The 17,850-nt window shown below is 42.0% G+C and overlaps 1 protein-coding gene across 1 annotated transcript in view; it reads right to left on the reverse strand.

Moving 5' to 3' along the window:
• DPH1 (diphthamide biosynthesis 1) overlaps positions 1-17,850 on the reverse strand; it is a 409,993-nt gene that overhangs the window by 329,978 nt on the left and 62,165 nt on the right. Inside the window, exon 3 of the mRNA XM_040338369.1 lies at positions 13,308-13,371. Coding sequence (XP_040194303.1) covers positions 13,308-13,371 — 64 coding nt within the window. The remainder of the gene's footprint in view (positions 1-13,307; positions 13,372-17,850) is intronic.

Consider the following 17,850-nt stretch of genomic DNA (forward strand, 5'->3'; position numbering starts at 1 on the left):
GAGATGTTATATTGGTTTCACTGGTAAAAATAAATAATTGAAATGGGTATATATTTTTTTTTTGTTAAGTTGCCTAATAATTATGCACAGTAATAGTCACCTGCACACACAGATATCCCCCTAAAATAGGTAAAACTAAAAACAAACTAAAAACTACTTCCAAAAATATTCAGCTTTGATATTAATGAGTTTTTTGGGTTCATTGAGAACATGGCTGTTGTTCAATAATAAAATTAATCCTCAAAAATACAACTTGCCTAATAATTCTGCACTCCCTGTATATATATATATATATATATATATATATATATATATATATATATATATATATATATATATATATATATATATATATATATATATATATACATACACACACACACACACACACACATACATACATACATACATACACACACACAGTGCATTGAAAAAGTATTAATATTACAAAATCTATGCTTATAACATCATATCATTGTTCATATTTTACAAAAATATTGGTATATATATTGTGTTTTGTTTTTTTTATTCATTAAAGTGTATTTTTCCCTAAAAAAATGTGTTTGGAAAAAACCCATGTGCAAATATCGTGTGACATAAAATAAATAAATTGCAACAGTCGCCATTTTATTCCCTAAGGTCTCTGATTAAAAAAATACACATATATATATATATATATATATATATATATATATAAAATGTTTGAGGGCCCCAAGTAATTTTCTAACAAAAAATACTGATTTAAACTCCAGAAAAGGCTTGGTCTTCAAGTGGTTAATTCATCACCATCTTAATTTAAGCACAAGGTCACTGCTGCTCCCTCTCCTGGTCTAGGCTCCTACAGAGATTGCAAAAAGCTGATAAAAAGTAAATTTCGGGTACTTACACTGCTAGCAAAATGTAGCAACAAATACCAACGCACATTAATTTGGCCGGGTTCACACTGGTACGACAAACGCTCCAACATTGGGAGCTCATGTCGCATGACGTGTGAAAAGCAATGTTTCCCTATGGGAGCCATCTTAACTAGTCCAACACAAGTCGGTCTGACCTTCAAAATGCTCCCTGCACTACTTTGACCTGACTTTGATCCTACTTCAGCCCATTGAATATCAATATTTAAAAAAAAACAAAAAAACAGCCGTTTGGTCTGGTATGGATTTTAAGGGGAATCCCCACGCCGAAAGAACGGTGTTAGGGTTCCTCCCAAAATCCATACCAGACCCTTAACCAAGCACACAGCACGGCAGGTCAGGAAAGGAGGTGGGGATGAGCGAGCGCCCCCACCCCCCCTCGTGAACGGTACCAGGCCGCATGCGGTTGGTTGTCGGGGGTGGGGGGCTTATGGGAATCTGAAAACTCCATTTAACAAGGGGGATCCCAGCCTGCCACCATATGTGAAGGAGTATGGGGTACATTTTACCCCTACCCATCCACCTAAAAAAAAAAAGTGTCAAAAATAAAACTAGGAACACATGTTTTTAAAGTAATTTATTAAGGCAGCTCCGTCTTCTCTTACGATCTCTTCTCCCCTCTCCGGCTCTTCTGCCTCCTCCACTGATGTCTTCTGCCTCTGCTGGTTCTTCTCCGCTAATGTCTTCTAGCCCTCTCCAGTTCTCCTCCCTCTGTCTTCTGCCTGGGTCTTCTCCGCTACCTTCTTGCTCTTTTGCCGAGTCTTATCCCTCTGTACTTCTTCCAATGTTGACTCAACGCTCTCTCCCACTCTAATGCCGGGTGCGTGGGGTGCCACTACTTATATTGGCAAGGGGCGGGGACACCGGAGGCCCACCCCTTATGACATCAACACCCATCATGCCCCGGGTGGTGAAGTCATAAGGGGTGGGGCCTCTGGATGACGTCACACGGTGACGAATGGCCTGGTATGCTCCTTGAGGGGGAACCCATGCCCTTTTGTTTTCCAACATTTTGCGTGGAGTTCCCCCTAAAGATTAATACCAGACACAGTGCCTAGTGTTGTCGGGATCAAAGTTGGATCCCTGTTCATTAAAGTCGGATCGCATGTTGGACTTCAAGTGCCAGGGCAAAGTCGAATCCAAAGCGGTACGACTGTCGTGTTGTACCAGTGTGAACCCAGCCTTTGTGTCTTTTGTATCTGCCTGGAATTCAGCTTTAAGAAAAAAATAGAATAACTGTATTCAGGTGGTGAAGTAGTTTCCTTCAAATAAATTAGATTGCTCTTGCAGGCTGCACATTATACAGATTAAGATCACTTGTGTGACATGACAACATTAAAACATTTGTCTTCCATACACTACAACGAAAGATGTTGGAAAACATTTTCACATGACAGAAAGAAATTGCAGAGGAAGGCGTTTAAATGTAGGAAATATGCATTATGCGTTATTTTCCTCTCTGATGCTTTGCTACTTTTAATACGAAATTACTGTGATTTAACATGCAAGCAACAGAAAGAGAAAAAGAAAATGGGAATGTTCAACTCAACATATGCTTACCTATACATAAAATAAAGAGCGTTTCAAGCTAATGTTTGTAAAGCGTAAAGACATATTGGGCAATACACACCACAACTTTCACAGATTGCCCTACCCGAGTTGGATCTTAAAGAGAACCTCTATTATGGAAGCTGTGGCCAAAAAAAAGACAAGCGGGAGCAAAGAACCAGCTATTAGTATTGCCTGCAGGCAATGCTCTGATGCTGAACTTTTTCCGGTTATTAAAGCCGAGTTCCTTTTCTTTCCCCCGTTTATTAAAAGTCAGCAGCTGCAAAAAGTGTAGCTGCTGACTTTTAATAAACAGACGCTTACCTGTCCCACGGTCCAGCAATGCGGGCGCCCGAAGCACCCCGCTCCTCCTCTTCTCCCCGGCGCCGTTATTGGAACTGTGGGCACCCGGCCGTGATAGCTTGTGGCTTCACAGCTAGGACGCGCACTGCGAATGCGAGGAGGAATCGCCTAGGCGGCCGAGAAGCGGAAAAAGGAAGTGGGAAAGGAAGTCCCTCTCTGAAGTAGGCACCCACTTCCCCCCAAAAAAAATTACATGCCAAATGTGACATGTAAGGGGACGAGGAGTGCTTAAAGCGGAAGTTCCACTTTTGGGTGGAACTCCGGTTTAACTCACGATGCCTTATTACTCCTTGTTTCACCCGTGTCTCTCTGCGTGAAGGAGCTCATCTTAGTAGAGGAGAAGGGCTTTGTTTCCTCATGTCAGAACATCCCTCTGATGGTTAGGCAAAACAATCTGATTGGTTAGGAAATAAAGCAACAGGAGAGGTGCAGAAAGCACAAATCTACAGAATAGGTAAAGCAAAAGCAGGGAGTTCCTAGCACTGTTGATACAGCTTCGCTCCAGCAAGAACAGGGAGAAGCACAGTAAAGATAACCACCAAATCTGACTTCAGATCTTGTGGGAGTAGAAGGCATAGGCGCAGTGCCTTAGATGATATCACGCTGCAAATATACAGCTGATGATGCTCAAGGCAGAAGAATGCCTAGACACATGCAGTGCCCTGACATTTTTCAGAAGGAATTCAGGAAAAAAAACTTAAAGTGAAAGAAAAGCCTAAGTCTAACTATACCTAGAAATTTTTCATTACCCCTCCTCCTACCCATCCTGTAATAAAAAAAATAAAAAAAGTGTTAACTTACCTATTTTTAATCTGCACCGGTCACGTGATCCCGCAGCTCTGGCTTCCTTGTGCCAGTGAGGAGGGAGCGCCAACAACAGCTGGGCTAAGGGGGTCTATGGTGCATCTCATAAAATTGGAATATCATCAAAAGGGTAATTTATTTTAGTAATTCAATTCAAAACTCGTCTATTTTTTATATATATATTACACACAGAGTGATATATTTCAAGCATTTCTTTCTTTAAATTTTGATGGTTATGGCTTACAGCTAGTAAAAACCCAAAATTCAGTATCTCAGAAAGTTTGAATATTACATAAGACCAATAAAAAGTATATATTTTTAATGCAGAAGTGTTGACTTACTAAAAAGTATGTCCATGTACAATATAGTATGCACTCAATACTTGGTTGGGGCTCCTTCTGCATGAATTACTGCATCAATGTGGCATGGCATGGAGGCGATCAGCCTGTGGCACTGCTGAGGCGTTATGAAAGCCCAGGTTGCTTTGATAGCGGCTTTCAGCTCATCTGCATTGTTGGGTTTTGTGTCTCTCAACTTCCTCTTGACAATACCCCACAGATTTTCTATGGGATTTAGGTCAGGCGAGTTTTCTGACCAATCAAGCACAGTGATACCATGATTATTAAACCGGGTATTTGTACTTTTGGCAGTACGGGCAGGTGCCAAGTCCTGCTGAAAAATAAAATCAGCATCTTCATAAAGCAGAGGGAAGCATGAAGTGCTCTAGAATTTCCTGGTAAAGGGCTGCGCTGACTTCAGACTTGAGAAGACACAATGGACCAAACACCAGCAGATGACTTGGCTCGCAAAATCAACACAGACTGTGGAAACTTCACACTGGACCTCATGCAACTTGGTTTATGTGCCTCTCCGCTCTTCCTCCAGACTCTGGGACCTTGATTTCCAAATAAAATGCAACATTTTCCACAGTCCGTGATTACTAGCTGCAAGCCATAATCATCAAAATTAATGAAAGAAATGCTTGAAATATATCACTCTCTGTGTGTAATGCATCCAAATAAAATACAGGAGTTCCACTTTTTGAATTGAATTACTGAAATAAATTAACTTTTTGATGATTTTCTAAAGATATTGGGCCAAATCCTCAAAAAACCTGCCTAACTTAACTTTCAGCAGTTAAGTTACACAGGCGTTAAATTTCTACCTAAGTGCCCGATCCACAAAGCACTTGCCTAGAAATTACACGCCGTGTAACTTAAGTGCCTCCGTCGCAAGGCGGTCGTCTGATCGAGGGGGCGATTCCTATTTAAATGAGGCGCGCTCCCGCGCCGGACTTTCGGCGCATGCGTGTGACGTAATTTTTCCCGACGTGCATCGCGCGAACGTACTTTACGTCGGGCTTTGTGGATTGCGACAGGACAATAAAGTTGCGTCGGGTAAAAAAAAAAGTTACGCGCCGGGAAAAAAAATTCGAAATTTAAAAAAAAACGCGGCGATCGAAAAAAAGGTTTGTTTTTACAAGGTCTAAACAGTTTAGGCCTTGTAAAAGCATCCCTAATTTTACGCATGCAAAACGTAACTTACGCAGAAAACACAAAGCTAAAAAGCTTTGTGGATCTGCCTAAGTACTCATTTGCATACGCAAAGCGGCATTTCGACTCAAAATGCCCCCAGCGGCGGATGCGGTACTGCATCCTAAGATCCGACAGTGTAAGTCTATTACAGATGTCGGATCTTCTGCCTATCTTTGGAAAAATCCTTCTAAGGATCGTTTCCAAAGATAGCCACAGGGATACGCAGGCTGAACAGCAGTTCCGCCTGCGTATCTCCTTTGAAGATTTGGCCCATTATTCCCATTCATTTTTTCCAACTTCCTTTTAAATGAATGAATTTTATGTGTTATAGCTTTTAGTGCTCACCTGTTTGATCAAAGAAATCCTAAAAATCACAAGGCAGTGAAATAATTTTGCAAGGAGTAATTCTCCATTTACCTCTAACCATTAATTTTTGGTCTGTTGCTATAGGACGGTCTATCATTCATTCAACGGCAGACATTTCTTTCACTTGGACTTTGAAAGTCGCCCCGGTTGATTTAGAAGAGAAAATTAACTTTGCAAGGTGATCGTTAACTGGATTTACTAAATAAGTTAATATGCTGTGTACACTTCAGTCCACCAATCGTATACTTTTTGTTATTTCCCTTGTACAAATCTGTGCATTATTTTATATATGCAGAATAGGTAGATAGATGGATAGATAGATAGATAGATAGATAGATAGATAGATAGATAGATAGATAGATAGATAGATAGATAGATAGATCAGGGATCGACAAATCCCGGGCGCCAGGTCGCCATGGCGACTAGAAATAGTGTCCTGGCGACTTGGCTTGGAAGGTGGCCAAAAAAAAAAAAATCCTTTTTTTTGTGAGCTGGCGCCATCTGGTGGTGGCCATTGGTATTACAAGTTAAGCATTACAAGTTAAACAGCAATTCTAATGTAATTTTTCACTATTTTCACTGCCATCTTCTTCCCTCTAATTAGAACCCCCAAACATTATATATATTTTTTATCCTAACACCCTAGAGAATAAAATGGCGATCGTTGCAATACTTTCTGTCACGCCGTATTTGCGCAGCGGTCTTACAAGCGCACTTTTTGGGGAAAAAAATTCACTTTTTTTTATTAAAAAATAAGACAACAGTAAAGTTACCCCCATTTTTTTTTATATTATGAAAGATAATGTTACGCCGAGTAAATTCATACCCAACATGTCACGCTTCAAAATTGCGTCTGCTCGTGGAATGCCGACAAACTTTTACCCTTTAAAATCTTCATAGGCGACGTTTAAAAAAATCTACAGGTTGCATGTTTTGAGTTACAGAGGAGGTCTAGGGCTAGAATTATTGCTCTCGCTCTACCAATCGCGGCGATACCTCACATGTGTGGTTTAAACACCATTTATAGATGCGGGCGCTGCTAACGTATGTGTTCGCTTCTGCGCGCAAGCTCGTCGGGACGGGGTGCGTTTTCTGGCTCCTAACTTTTTTAGCTGGCTCCTAGATTCCAAGCAAATTTGTCAAACCCTGAGATAGATAGATAGATAGATAGATAGATAGATAGATAGATAGATAGATAGATAGATAGATAGATAGATAGATAGATAGATGTGACCTTTTTTATGTTACACCTTTTTTATGTTATTATTGTGAATCAATTCTACATAATGGTAATTCAAATTCAAAACTTTCTACGAAGTAGTGGCTGAAACGGGAGATTACGAGGTCTATTTAACAATGATTTCATCCAAGAATCACACAATTTCTCAATGCAATCTTAAATGAAAAATGTGTGAAATTTGTATAACCCTATATACCCATCGTATAATTAAAAAGTAAAAATTGCATTTATTCTACGATGCAGTCTGTCAGTAGCATTAATACAATAGTCTCTGTCCCCACCGTAACTTAGTTTTATTACCTGTTGGTTGATTTATTTAATTTCCACCATAAAGACCAAACTGTCCAGGAAACGTAGAAGTTAGAGGGTTAAAAAATAAAAATAAAGAATTAACACGGACTGGGGTGCCTTTATCCCAAAACAAAAACAAAACCTGTAACTGATTAAAACGTGTTGGGCTTTATTTTTTAATTCATATCCATCTAAATCTACTAGTTCATCTATCTTTTCTCTACAAGCTGACAATGCCGCTGTTCAAGGGTGGCTACATTGCCCCCCACAGATACGGTGGCTGGATCGTGCGATGAAAAAAAGGCAAAGAAACGAACAAAAGATAAAACTAATGCCACAACCACAAGTAAGGCCCCATACACACGATAGAATCCATCCGCTGAAAAATCTCAGCGGATCGGTTTCAGCGGATAGATTCTATGGTGTGTACATTCCAGCGGATCTTTATCCGCGGATATTTCCGAATTCCAGCAGATAAAAATTTGTTGACATGTCAACAAATCTATCCGCTGGAATCGGATCCCACGGATCGATCCGCTGGTCTGTACAGACTCACCGGATCGATCCGTCCGAGGGGATCCCCCGCATGCCTCGTAATGATTCAACGCATGCGTGGAATTCCTTATATGACTGCGTCGCGCACGTCGCCGCGTCATCATCGCGGCGACGGCGCGACACGTCATCGCCAGAGGATTTCGGCGCGGATTTAGATTCGATGGTGAGTACACTCCATCGGATGGAAATCCGCGCAAATCCTCGAGAGGATTTATCCGCGGATACGGTCCGCTGGACCGTATCCGCGGATAAATCCTCTCGTGTGTATGGGGCCTAAGAGTTAGGCAATATATTACATTTTTACTTTTAGGCCCCTTGCACACTGGGGCGTTTTTCATGCCGTACAGCGCTAAAAATAGCGATGCTATACCGCATGAAAAATCATGCCCTGTAGTGTTCAATGTGAAAGCCCGAAGGCTTTCACATTGAAGCGGTGCGCTAGCAGGAGCGCACCAAAAGTCCTGCTAGCCGCATCTTTACCTCGGTATAGGAGCGGTGTGTTCACCTCTCCTATACCGCGCCTTCCCATTGAAATCAATGAACCGCAACGCGGGCGGTATTAACCCTTTTTCGCCCACTATCGGGGGTTAAAACCTCACCGCTAGCGCCCGAATATCGCGGTAAATACGACGGTATAGCCGCGCTACAAATAGCGCGGCTACACCGTCACCGCGGCTGCACGCCTCAGTGTGAAAGCAGCCTTAGGCTTAGATACGCTCTAAAACCAAAATGTATATTTCGTTTTGGATAGTAGATTGTAGAGAATGGCTAAATCCCAGTTATATTTTTACTTTTAGCTGCCTGAAGAAATTTCCCATGACTCCCTGTTCTGAAGTCACAACAGAAAAATTGAGGAAAGCTCTAAAAACAATAAGGGAAATTCCCTGTTAGACAGCTGTCACCAGGCCAAGTGTCATCATTAGAAGATTTGTTTTATTCCAGTTCCTGTGACAACTGTTATATATTGCATTTTTCATCACTTTCAGTGCTGTAACAATAATTAGCAGGCCAAACATAGAAAGTGAACTATACTTAGAGGGGGCACAGACAGGAATAAAAACCTGTCAGAGGTTATAACCCTTCCCATTCTATCCAAAATGTAACACAAAGTTTGGGATTTACATACACTTGAATCCGGCAAAGCAAATACTATACATCTATGTAACCATGGGCCCCCGCAATGCCATCAAGCAACATGTTGAAAGGCAACTAAACACTACAAGCTATAATGCCTTCTCACATTAAGTTCCCAGTGTATCTGGAAAGTATTCACAGCGCTTCACTTATTCCAAAATAGAGTCAATTCATTATTTTCCCCCAAATTCTACAAACAATACCCATAATGACTGTCTCTCCTGCACAGAACAAAAAAGCTGAAGTGACCATATCGATTCAGCTAATAACTCTTCTGCCCTCCACCACAACCTCCAGCATTTATTTGATTGGTCCTAACAAGAGGACAGGGAGATACAATGAGAATATGACCTATTAAACAGAAAGCAAACAAGATATACAGGACAATGTCTATGAATTTAATAAATCATCACTGGTGGAAAGCATGCCAATTTCCTAGAGCAGTGTTTCTCAACTCCAGTCTTCAAGGCACCCCAACAGGTCATGTTTTCAGGCTTTTCCATTATTTTGCACAGGTGATGTAATCAGTTTCACCGTCTTAGTAATTACCACAGCCATTTCATCTGAGGGAAATCCTGAAAACATGACTTGTTGATGCGCCTTGAGGACTGGACTTGAGAAACACTGTCCTAGAAGATATGTCAAAGCTGAAAGAAGTTTACACTGGTTATATGAGAGCCCAGTCATTAAAAGGAGAGCTCCAGATTACACACAATGCAATAAACACATAAACAGCCATTTGTTAAAGGGGTTGTAAACCCTTGATACATTCTATGCATTGAGGTAAAAAAAACTCCTATGATGCACCAGCCCCCCCAGAGCACCCCTTTTACTTACCTGAGCCTGGTATTTCCAGCGACGGGGACGATCACACCAGCTCCAGCCTATGTCTCTGGTCCTCATTGGATAGATTGATAGCAGCACAGCCATTGGCTCCCGCTGCTGTCAATCAAATTCAATGATGCGAGGGCAGGGCCTAGTCCTGCTGTCTGTGTCAATGGACCCAGAGCAGGACACGGGAGCACGCCCGCACGAGTGCCCAGAGGGAGAGTGACTCTCCATGGGGGCACTCGAGATGAGGAGGCGTCAGGAGACACAGAGGCAAATATTAATATTTCTATGTGTTTTGTGTTGAACGCCACTTATAACAGATGTTGCAATATAAAAACTAACATTGCATACAGTGAACCTCAACAACTGAAAAATAGTGCACATGCCAAAGCTTTAACTGGCAATCTATCTTCCTATGCTTTTGCCATAGGTACTTGACAATTGTACATCCACCTTTGCCCACATAACAGCACAGGAGCACAACCATGAAACGGCCACATCTATAAAATATTGCCCAACTAAGAGGCGAAGAGTGTAGTTCCACTATGGCAAGCCATGAATTCTGCACAGGAGCAGTGCAAAGTAATCCCATGAATGTGTGCGGCACGTCTTTCCTAAAATATGTTTGCAGATGCCAGCAAGCATTGGTTGCAACACTGTTATTTTTATAGACAGTGATTCTTTAAAGCGGAGCTCCACCCTAAAGTGGAACTCACGCTGATCGGAACCCTCCCCCCTCCGGTGTCACATTTGACACCTTTCAGGGGGAGGGAAGTGCAGATATCTGTCTAAAGACAGGTATTTGAACCCACTTCCGGCCACAACAGTCTCGGGCAAACTGCAGGCATGACGTCACATCCCGTCGCCAGACCCCCCCCCCCCCCCGTTGTGTGCTGGGAACACTCGGCCCCCAGAACACAGCGGGAGCCAATCGGCAGGCGCAGTGTGACTCGCGCATGCGCCGCAGGGAACCCGGGCAGTGAAGCCGGACCGCTTTACTTCCTGGTTCCCTCACCGTGGATGGCGGGGGGAGCAGCAGAGTGACGAGCGATCGCTAGTCCTCTGCTGCGGACGGCACTGGACTCCAGGACAGGTAAGTGTCCTGATATTAAAAGTCAGCAGCTGCAGTATTTGTACCTGCTGGCTTTTAATATTTTTTTCCCAAAGCAAATCCGCTTTAAGTTCTGCGTTTGTGCATTAGAGACAATATTAACACTTTTCAAAAGATTGTTTAATAAAGGAAAAAGATGCAAAAAACATATTTACAGAACATGGGTATTACAAGGTAACAACAACAGAAAACAAACAAAAATGAAGAATAAAAAAAGAACGTATCACTTCCTGGTTCACCAAAGTCTAATGAATGAACAAGATGGATGCGGCTCTCAAGCCTTGGGAGATGTTCCTTGGCTTGAGCTACAGACTGCTGATGCAGCCCATCTTTTCTCTCCCTTGTGGAGGGAAATTATCTGAAATGTTCTGACCAATTAAGAGGATGAGGAGTGGCTGATGGGTTGCCAGAAGAATATTACCATGCCCTGGTCACTCCCTAAAATTCAGTTAAGAATATCTTTAATACATACAGGGTGCAATTTGGTAACTTTATTTTATTGTCCAGCATGGAATTACCTTTTAGATTAATGAAACTGTGGTGGGTATCTGATGACTATTCCACCTACGAGAGGTAATGGGTAGAATACACGTCTGATACCTCCCAGGATACTGGTATGTGGGCGTAAAATGCTGCTAATAAAGGATATAGGTCAGGGATATTCAATTAGCGGACCTCCAGCTGTTGCAAAACTACAATTCCCATGAGGCATAGCAAGACTCTGACAGCCAAAAGGATGACACCCAGAGGCAGAGGCATGATGGGACTTGTAGTTTTGCAACAGCTGGAGGTCCGCTAATTGCATATCCCTGATATAGGTAAACATTTCTTATTCTGGCTGTACTGTTATCTCAGGAGTTATGTAATACACTGAAGTTCTTGATTCTTTGCAAATAACCAGTCAGTCAGGAATGCATATTGGCCATTCCACCAGCTGAGCTATTTACTACTGAAAATAAATCCGAGACCAAAACAGGTATCTGTTAAAATTCCAGTTACTCAAGCTTGAAAGTCCTTTTTTTTAATCAAAGTACTGAGATACAAGGCCAGTTTCACGCTGCTGAGCTGCAGTTTGGTCATAATGCAGGTGTACCTGTAGTTTTCATTTAGTTAACCTGCAGTTTCCCCACAGACTTTCTAGTATGTTGCAAGTTTTTGGTGCGTTTCCTGAAAGCGCACTAAAAGTCCTGCATGCTGCATCTTTGCTGCACTTTTTCCGAAAATTTACCAAAAACCTACAATATAATACTATGAGAGTCTATGGGAAATAGGTCAATCACATGAAAAGAGTGGGTTCATCTACGCTGTGGCTACACCGCTGTGCAGAGATGTGAAATTGGCCTTAAAAAAAAGGAAAGGTCAGACAATAATTTTAGGGGAGCCAACAATGCTGACAGATCTCACCATGTGATAGTGAGCACTTGGGACAATCAGAAGTGATAGCTGTCACTGCCTTAAAGTGGAGTTCCACCCAGAAATTTAACTTTTGCCTTTGCGGTCCGCCCCCCCCCCCCCTGTAAACACATATGGCACCTTTCAGGGGGGGGGTGGAGCAGATACCTGTATAATACCTCCCTCCTTTGCCTTTATTTTTATTTTTTTATATCACAATGTAGAGTATAACATTTCCTATCATCTATGCCCAGTCTTGCCACACAGAGTTAATCCAGCTCTGAGCAATCCTCTTTTATTGTTCAGTGAAATAAAACGAACTTACAAAGAAAAACCTTAGTCCGTTCCGCCCCCTTGCTGTGAGTGACAGGTTATTTACATATCTCATGCACTAGCCTGGAGACAGGCATTATTTTTTAATTCCCACCCCCACTCCTTTTCTGAAGTCATGTGGTGACTTTTCTAGATTTTGACTAGATGTTAGTGATCATAGCATAATTTAGTGTAAGGAATATACAGGAAAAAATGCATGTTGACAAGGGGAGTGTAGAGGAGGGCGGGGAGTCTACTGACATCACGACTCCACCCACAGAAATCCAGACAGCAGATCTACCCATAGAATCTGCAGTTTTTCAGTTCTTATAAGAGACAGAGGGGAGACATTTGACAGGTAAGGATACATGCAGGAGGCATCTATATCCTTATAGATCAGCACTGTGGCAATAGTTTAGAAAGGATGAGAGCAGGTTTACATCCACTTTAACTCAAATCCACCCTGGTTGCCATTATAATTTAAAAAGAGTAAACACAGTTGATTGAAAATAAATGGCTTCAGTCAAACACTAACCATGAGTGAAAGAAAAGTTTTTGTATTATTCATATTCTCTGAAAAATGGCCAAGAATTCATAAGTTCTGCCAGGGTATGTAAACTTATGAGCACAACTGTATATAAAATAATATGCAAAGTGGTTGGAGGGAAGCTTCAGAATGGCAAAGAAGTTTTTATTACAAATTATGTGAGCAGACTGCAGTTCCTCTTTAACCTGACTTTTGCCTCGGATGCCTAAATCCGGCATATTATTTGCATTTAACAAACTGCATATGACCTCTCTTTGTTTACCAGTGATTTTTGTCCTTCCTGGTATTCTCTTTAAATGTTAACATAGATAATTCTCCCCAATTAACAGACAGAAACAGAACAGGACAAGTTTATATTCCTCACCTTTCAATGATATCAGCAATAGTGCAGGCAAACATCAGCAACCCTTCTGGCATCTGCAAAGCAACTGTAAAAGAAAATCAACATGAAACTGGTGACTACTTTTAAACAGGATGCACTACACTACATGGCTATCAAAGACATACATAAAGGGGAAAAAAAAGAATGCATCTGTGACAAAAAAACATAAAAAAAAGGACAGCAAATCAAAGTTTGTAACAGGATCAGAGTCCAGGAATAAACATGCAAATGTGACATTTTGGAGATCCGAAGTACATACAAGAGACAGACACTTGAGAAAACATATAGCTGGCATGGGAAATGTAATAAACAAGAAGAAAAATAAAGCATGAAAAACATCTAAGCACGATCAGGACAAATAAGTACAAGTAACTTGGAAAAGAGGAAGACCATTAACAGAGAGACAGGCGGCTAAAGACAGAGAACAGACAAATATAGCATGCCATCAGAGAAGAAGCAGGGGAGGAAGTGATTAGAGGGGAAGAGGAAGCGGACACTGGACACTAACAGGCAAATGGAATAAAAGGTAATCAAAGGCCGAGAGCACAGACAAGCATTGCTACTATACAACGCTGGAGCTAGGAAACGTTGTCCAATCAGAATGAGTCAGTCTACGCCATTCAGATACACTCTGGGCCAGATTCAGATTCAGAAAGACTTACGACGGGCGTATCTGTAGATACGCCGTCGTAAGTCCGAATCCGCGCCGTCGCAACTTTAAGCGGATGCTCAAACTGAGATACGCTTAAATGTTGCTAAGATACGACCGGCGTAAGTCTCCTACGCCGTCGTATCTTAACTGCATATTTATGCTGGCCGCTAGGGGCGTGTACGCTGATTTACGCCTAGAATATGTATATCAGCTAGATACGCCTATTCACTAACGTACGCCCGGCCGACGCAGTACAGATACGCGGTTTACGTTAGGATTTTTCCGGCGTAAAGTTACCCCTGCTATATGAGGCGCAGCCAATGTTAAGTATGGACGTCGGGCCAGCGTCAAATTTTCCGTCGATTACGTCGTTTGCGCAAGTCGTTCGCGAATAGGGCTGGACGTAATTTACGTTCACGTCGAAAGCATTGGCTTTTTGCAGGTTAATTTGGAGCATGCGCACTGGGATACTGTCATGGACGGCACATGCGCCGTTCGGAAAAAGCGCCATTTACGTGGGGTCACAATACATTTAAATAATACACGCCCACATCTTCCACATTTGAATTAGGCGGGCTTACGTCAGCCTATTTACGCTACGCCGCCGCAACTTTGCTTGGTGAATACTGCACTTGCCTGTCAAAGTTGCGGAGGCGTAACGTGAATAGGATACGTTACGCACGCACAAAAATACACGGTCCCTACCTGAATCTACCCCTCTTTTTTTTACCCCATGGAGTGTTCACAAAACCATAACCCTGCAACAGACACAATGAACAACGGATGTGTAATACACACACAAAACTGTCAAAAAAACAAAAGGTTGGATGAGGACGCAAGTCCACCTTGTCCTTGTCAATAATTAAATATGGCTCTTTACAAGAAAAAGCAGCCAACTCTGATACCCTTCTTGCAGAGGATATAGCAACCAGAAAAAACTATTTCCGTGTCAAAGGACCAAGGGAATATGGCAAATCGGCTAAAAAGGAAACACAGAAACTGGCAACATGTGGGAAGGAGCCTCCTTGAGCCCTGGTTCACACTGGGTACGATTTGGAACGATTTGAGATGCGATTTGACATGTCAAATCGCATCTCAAATCGGCAGCAATTGTCGGCAATGGCACTGTCCTAATCAGTGCGACGCCGCATCTGCGATTTCAAAAAGTAGTTCCTGTACTACTTTTTGCGATTTCGGGCCGCGATTTACATTAAATTGCGGCCAAAATCGCGGCGAAATCGCGGCCGCGAAATCGCGGTAAAATCGCGCATTTTACCGCGATTTTGAATTCGCAGCAGTGTGAACCTAGGCTTAAACTACTTTAGACCCGGGCCATAGTAAAAAGACGGCCTCCAGGTGGCTCTATAAATCCGGGAGGCCGTCTTTTTACGGCCTTGCGTCCTCCGGCCACTGGGGGGCGTGCCTGGCGGTCGCGATGTCCGCCAGGTACCCGCGATCGGCAATGACAGAGCAGGAACGTGGAGCTCTGTGTGTAAACACAGAGCTCCACGTACTGTCAGGGAGAGGAGACCGATGCTGTGTCCCTTGTACATAGGGACACAGCATTGGTCACCTCCCCCAGTCAGTCCCCTCCCCCCACAGTAAGAATCACTCCCAGGATACACATTTAACCCCTTCCTCGCCCCCTAGTGTTAACCCCTTCCCTGCCAGTCACATTTATACAGTAATCAATGCATTTTTATAGTACTGTTCGCTGTATTAATGTGAATGGTCCCAAAAATGTGTCAAAAGTGTCCGATGTGTCCGCCGCAATAACGCAGTCCTGACAAAATTCGCAGATCGCCGTATTACTAGTAAAAAAAAAAAAAAAAAAAAAAAAAATGTCAGAATTCTATCCCCTATTTTGTAGCCACTATAACTTTTGCGCAAACCAATCACTATACGCGTATTGCGATTTTTTTTTTTTACCAAAAATACGTCGAGAAAATATCGGCCTAAACTGAGAAAAACATTTTTTTTTAAACAAAAATGGGATATTTATTATAGAAAAAAGTAAAAAATAGTGTTTTTTTTTTCAAAATTGTCGCTCGCTTTTTTGTTTATAGCGCAAAAAATAAAAACCGCAGAGGTGATCAAATACGACCAAAAGAAAGCTCTATTTGTGGGGAAAAGAAGGACGTCAATTTTGTTTGGGAGGCACGTCGCACCACCATGCAATTTTAATTTTAAGCGACGCAGTGCTGAAAGCTGAAATTTCACCTGGGCAGGAAGGGGGTATATGTGCCCAGTAAGCAAGTGGTTAAAGTTTGGTGGAGGTGTGTTTCCTGTTGGCAAGTGGGAGGAGCCACTCTCTCAGCTGCTGTCCTGAAAGACGTTTAGGGGAAAAAACAATTCCACTTTGTCTTTCTGTGAACCCCTTCAATACAGGGATTTTCTACCCACCTCCATACCGGTCCTATTCTGGCACTTCTCTCCTACATGTACAAATCATCATTCTTTTGCTCGAAAATTTTATAAACGTTATATATGTTTTTTTAGCAGACACCCTATGGAATAAAATGGCGGTCATTGCAACTTTTTATCTTGCACGGTATTTGCGCAATAATATTTCAAACGGCTTTTTTTTTTTAAATGTTCATGAATTGAAAAACAACAAAACAGTAACGTTAGCCCAATTTTTTTGGAAAATATATAAGATGATGTTACGCCGAGTAAATAGATCTAGACCTAACATGTCGCGCTTTAAAATTGCGCACACTCATGGAATGGCGCAAAACTTCGTTACTTAAAAATCTCCAAAGGCGACGCTTTGAAAATGTTTACAGGTTACCAGTTTAGAGTTACAGAGGAGGTCTAGTGCTAGAATTGTTGCACACGCTCTAATGCAGGGGTCGACAAATCCCGGGCGCCAGGTCGCCATGGCGACTAGAAATGGGGTCCTGGCGACTTGGCTTGGAAGGGGGGGCAAAAAAAAAAAAAAAAAAAAAATTTTTTTTTTTTTTTTTTTTTTTGTGAGCTGGCACCATCTGGTGGTGAGCCGTTGGTATTACAAGTTATTACCACCAGATGTGTAAGCTGGCGCCATCTGGTGGTGGCCGTTGGTATTACAAGTTAAGCATTACAAGTTAAACAGCAATTCTAATGTAATTTTTCACTATTTTCACTGCCATCTTCTTCCCTCTAATTAGAACCCCCAAACATTATATATTTTTTATCCTAACACCCTAGAGAATAAAATGGCGATCGTTGCAATACTTTCTGTCATGCCGTATTTGCGCAGCGGTCTTGCAAGCGCACTTTTTGGGGGAAAAAATTACACTTTTTTTAATTAAAAAATAAGACAACAGTAAAATTATCCCCATTTTTTTTTTTATATTCTGAAAGAAAATGTTACGCCGAGTAAATTGATACCCAACATGTCACGCTTCAAAATTACGTCCGCTCGTGGAATGGCGTCAAACTTTTACCCTTTAAAATCTCCATAGGCGACGTTTAAAAAATTCTACAGGTTGCATGTTTTGAGTTACAGAGGAGGTTTAGGGCTAGAATTATTGCTCTCGCTCTACCAATCGCGGCGATACCTTACATGTGTGGTTTGAACACCGTTTACATGTGCGGTCGCTGCTCACGTATGTGTTTGCTTCTGCGCGCAAGCTCGTCGCGACGGGGCGCGTTTTCTGGCTCCTAACTTTTTTAGCTGGCTCCTAGATTCCAAGCAAATTTGTCAACCCCTGCTCTAATGCACGCTGCGATACCTCACATATGTGGTTTGAATGACGTTTACATACGTGGGCGGGACTTACGTGGGCGTTCGCTTCTAAACACGAGCTACCGGGGACAGGGGCCTTTTAAAAAAAAAAAAAAAACTTTTTTTATTTTACTTTTTTTTTTTTTACACTTAAAAAAAAAAAA

The sequence above is a fragment of the Rana temporaria genome, chromosome 2, assembly GCF_905171775.1.
Source record: "Rana temporaria chromosome 2, aRanTem1.1, whole genome shotgun sequence".
NCBI classification, from domain to species: Eukaryota; Metazoa; Chordata; class Amphibia; order Anura; family Ranidae; genus Rana; species Rana temporaria.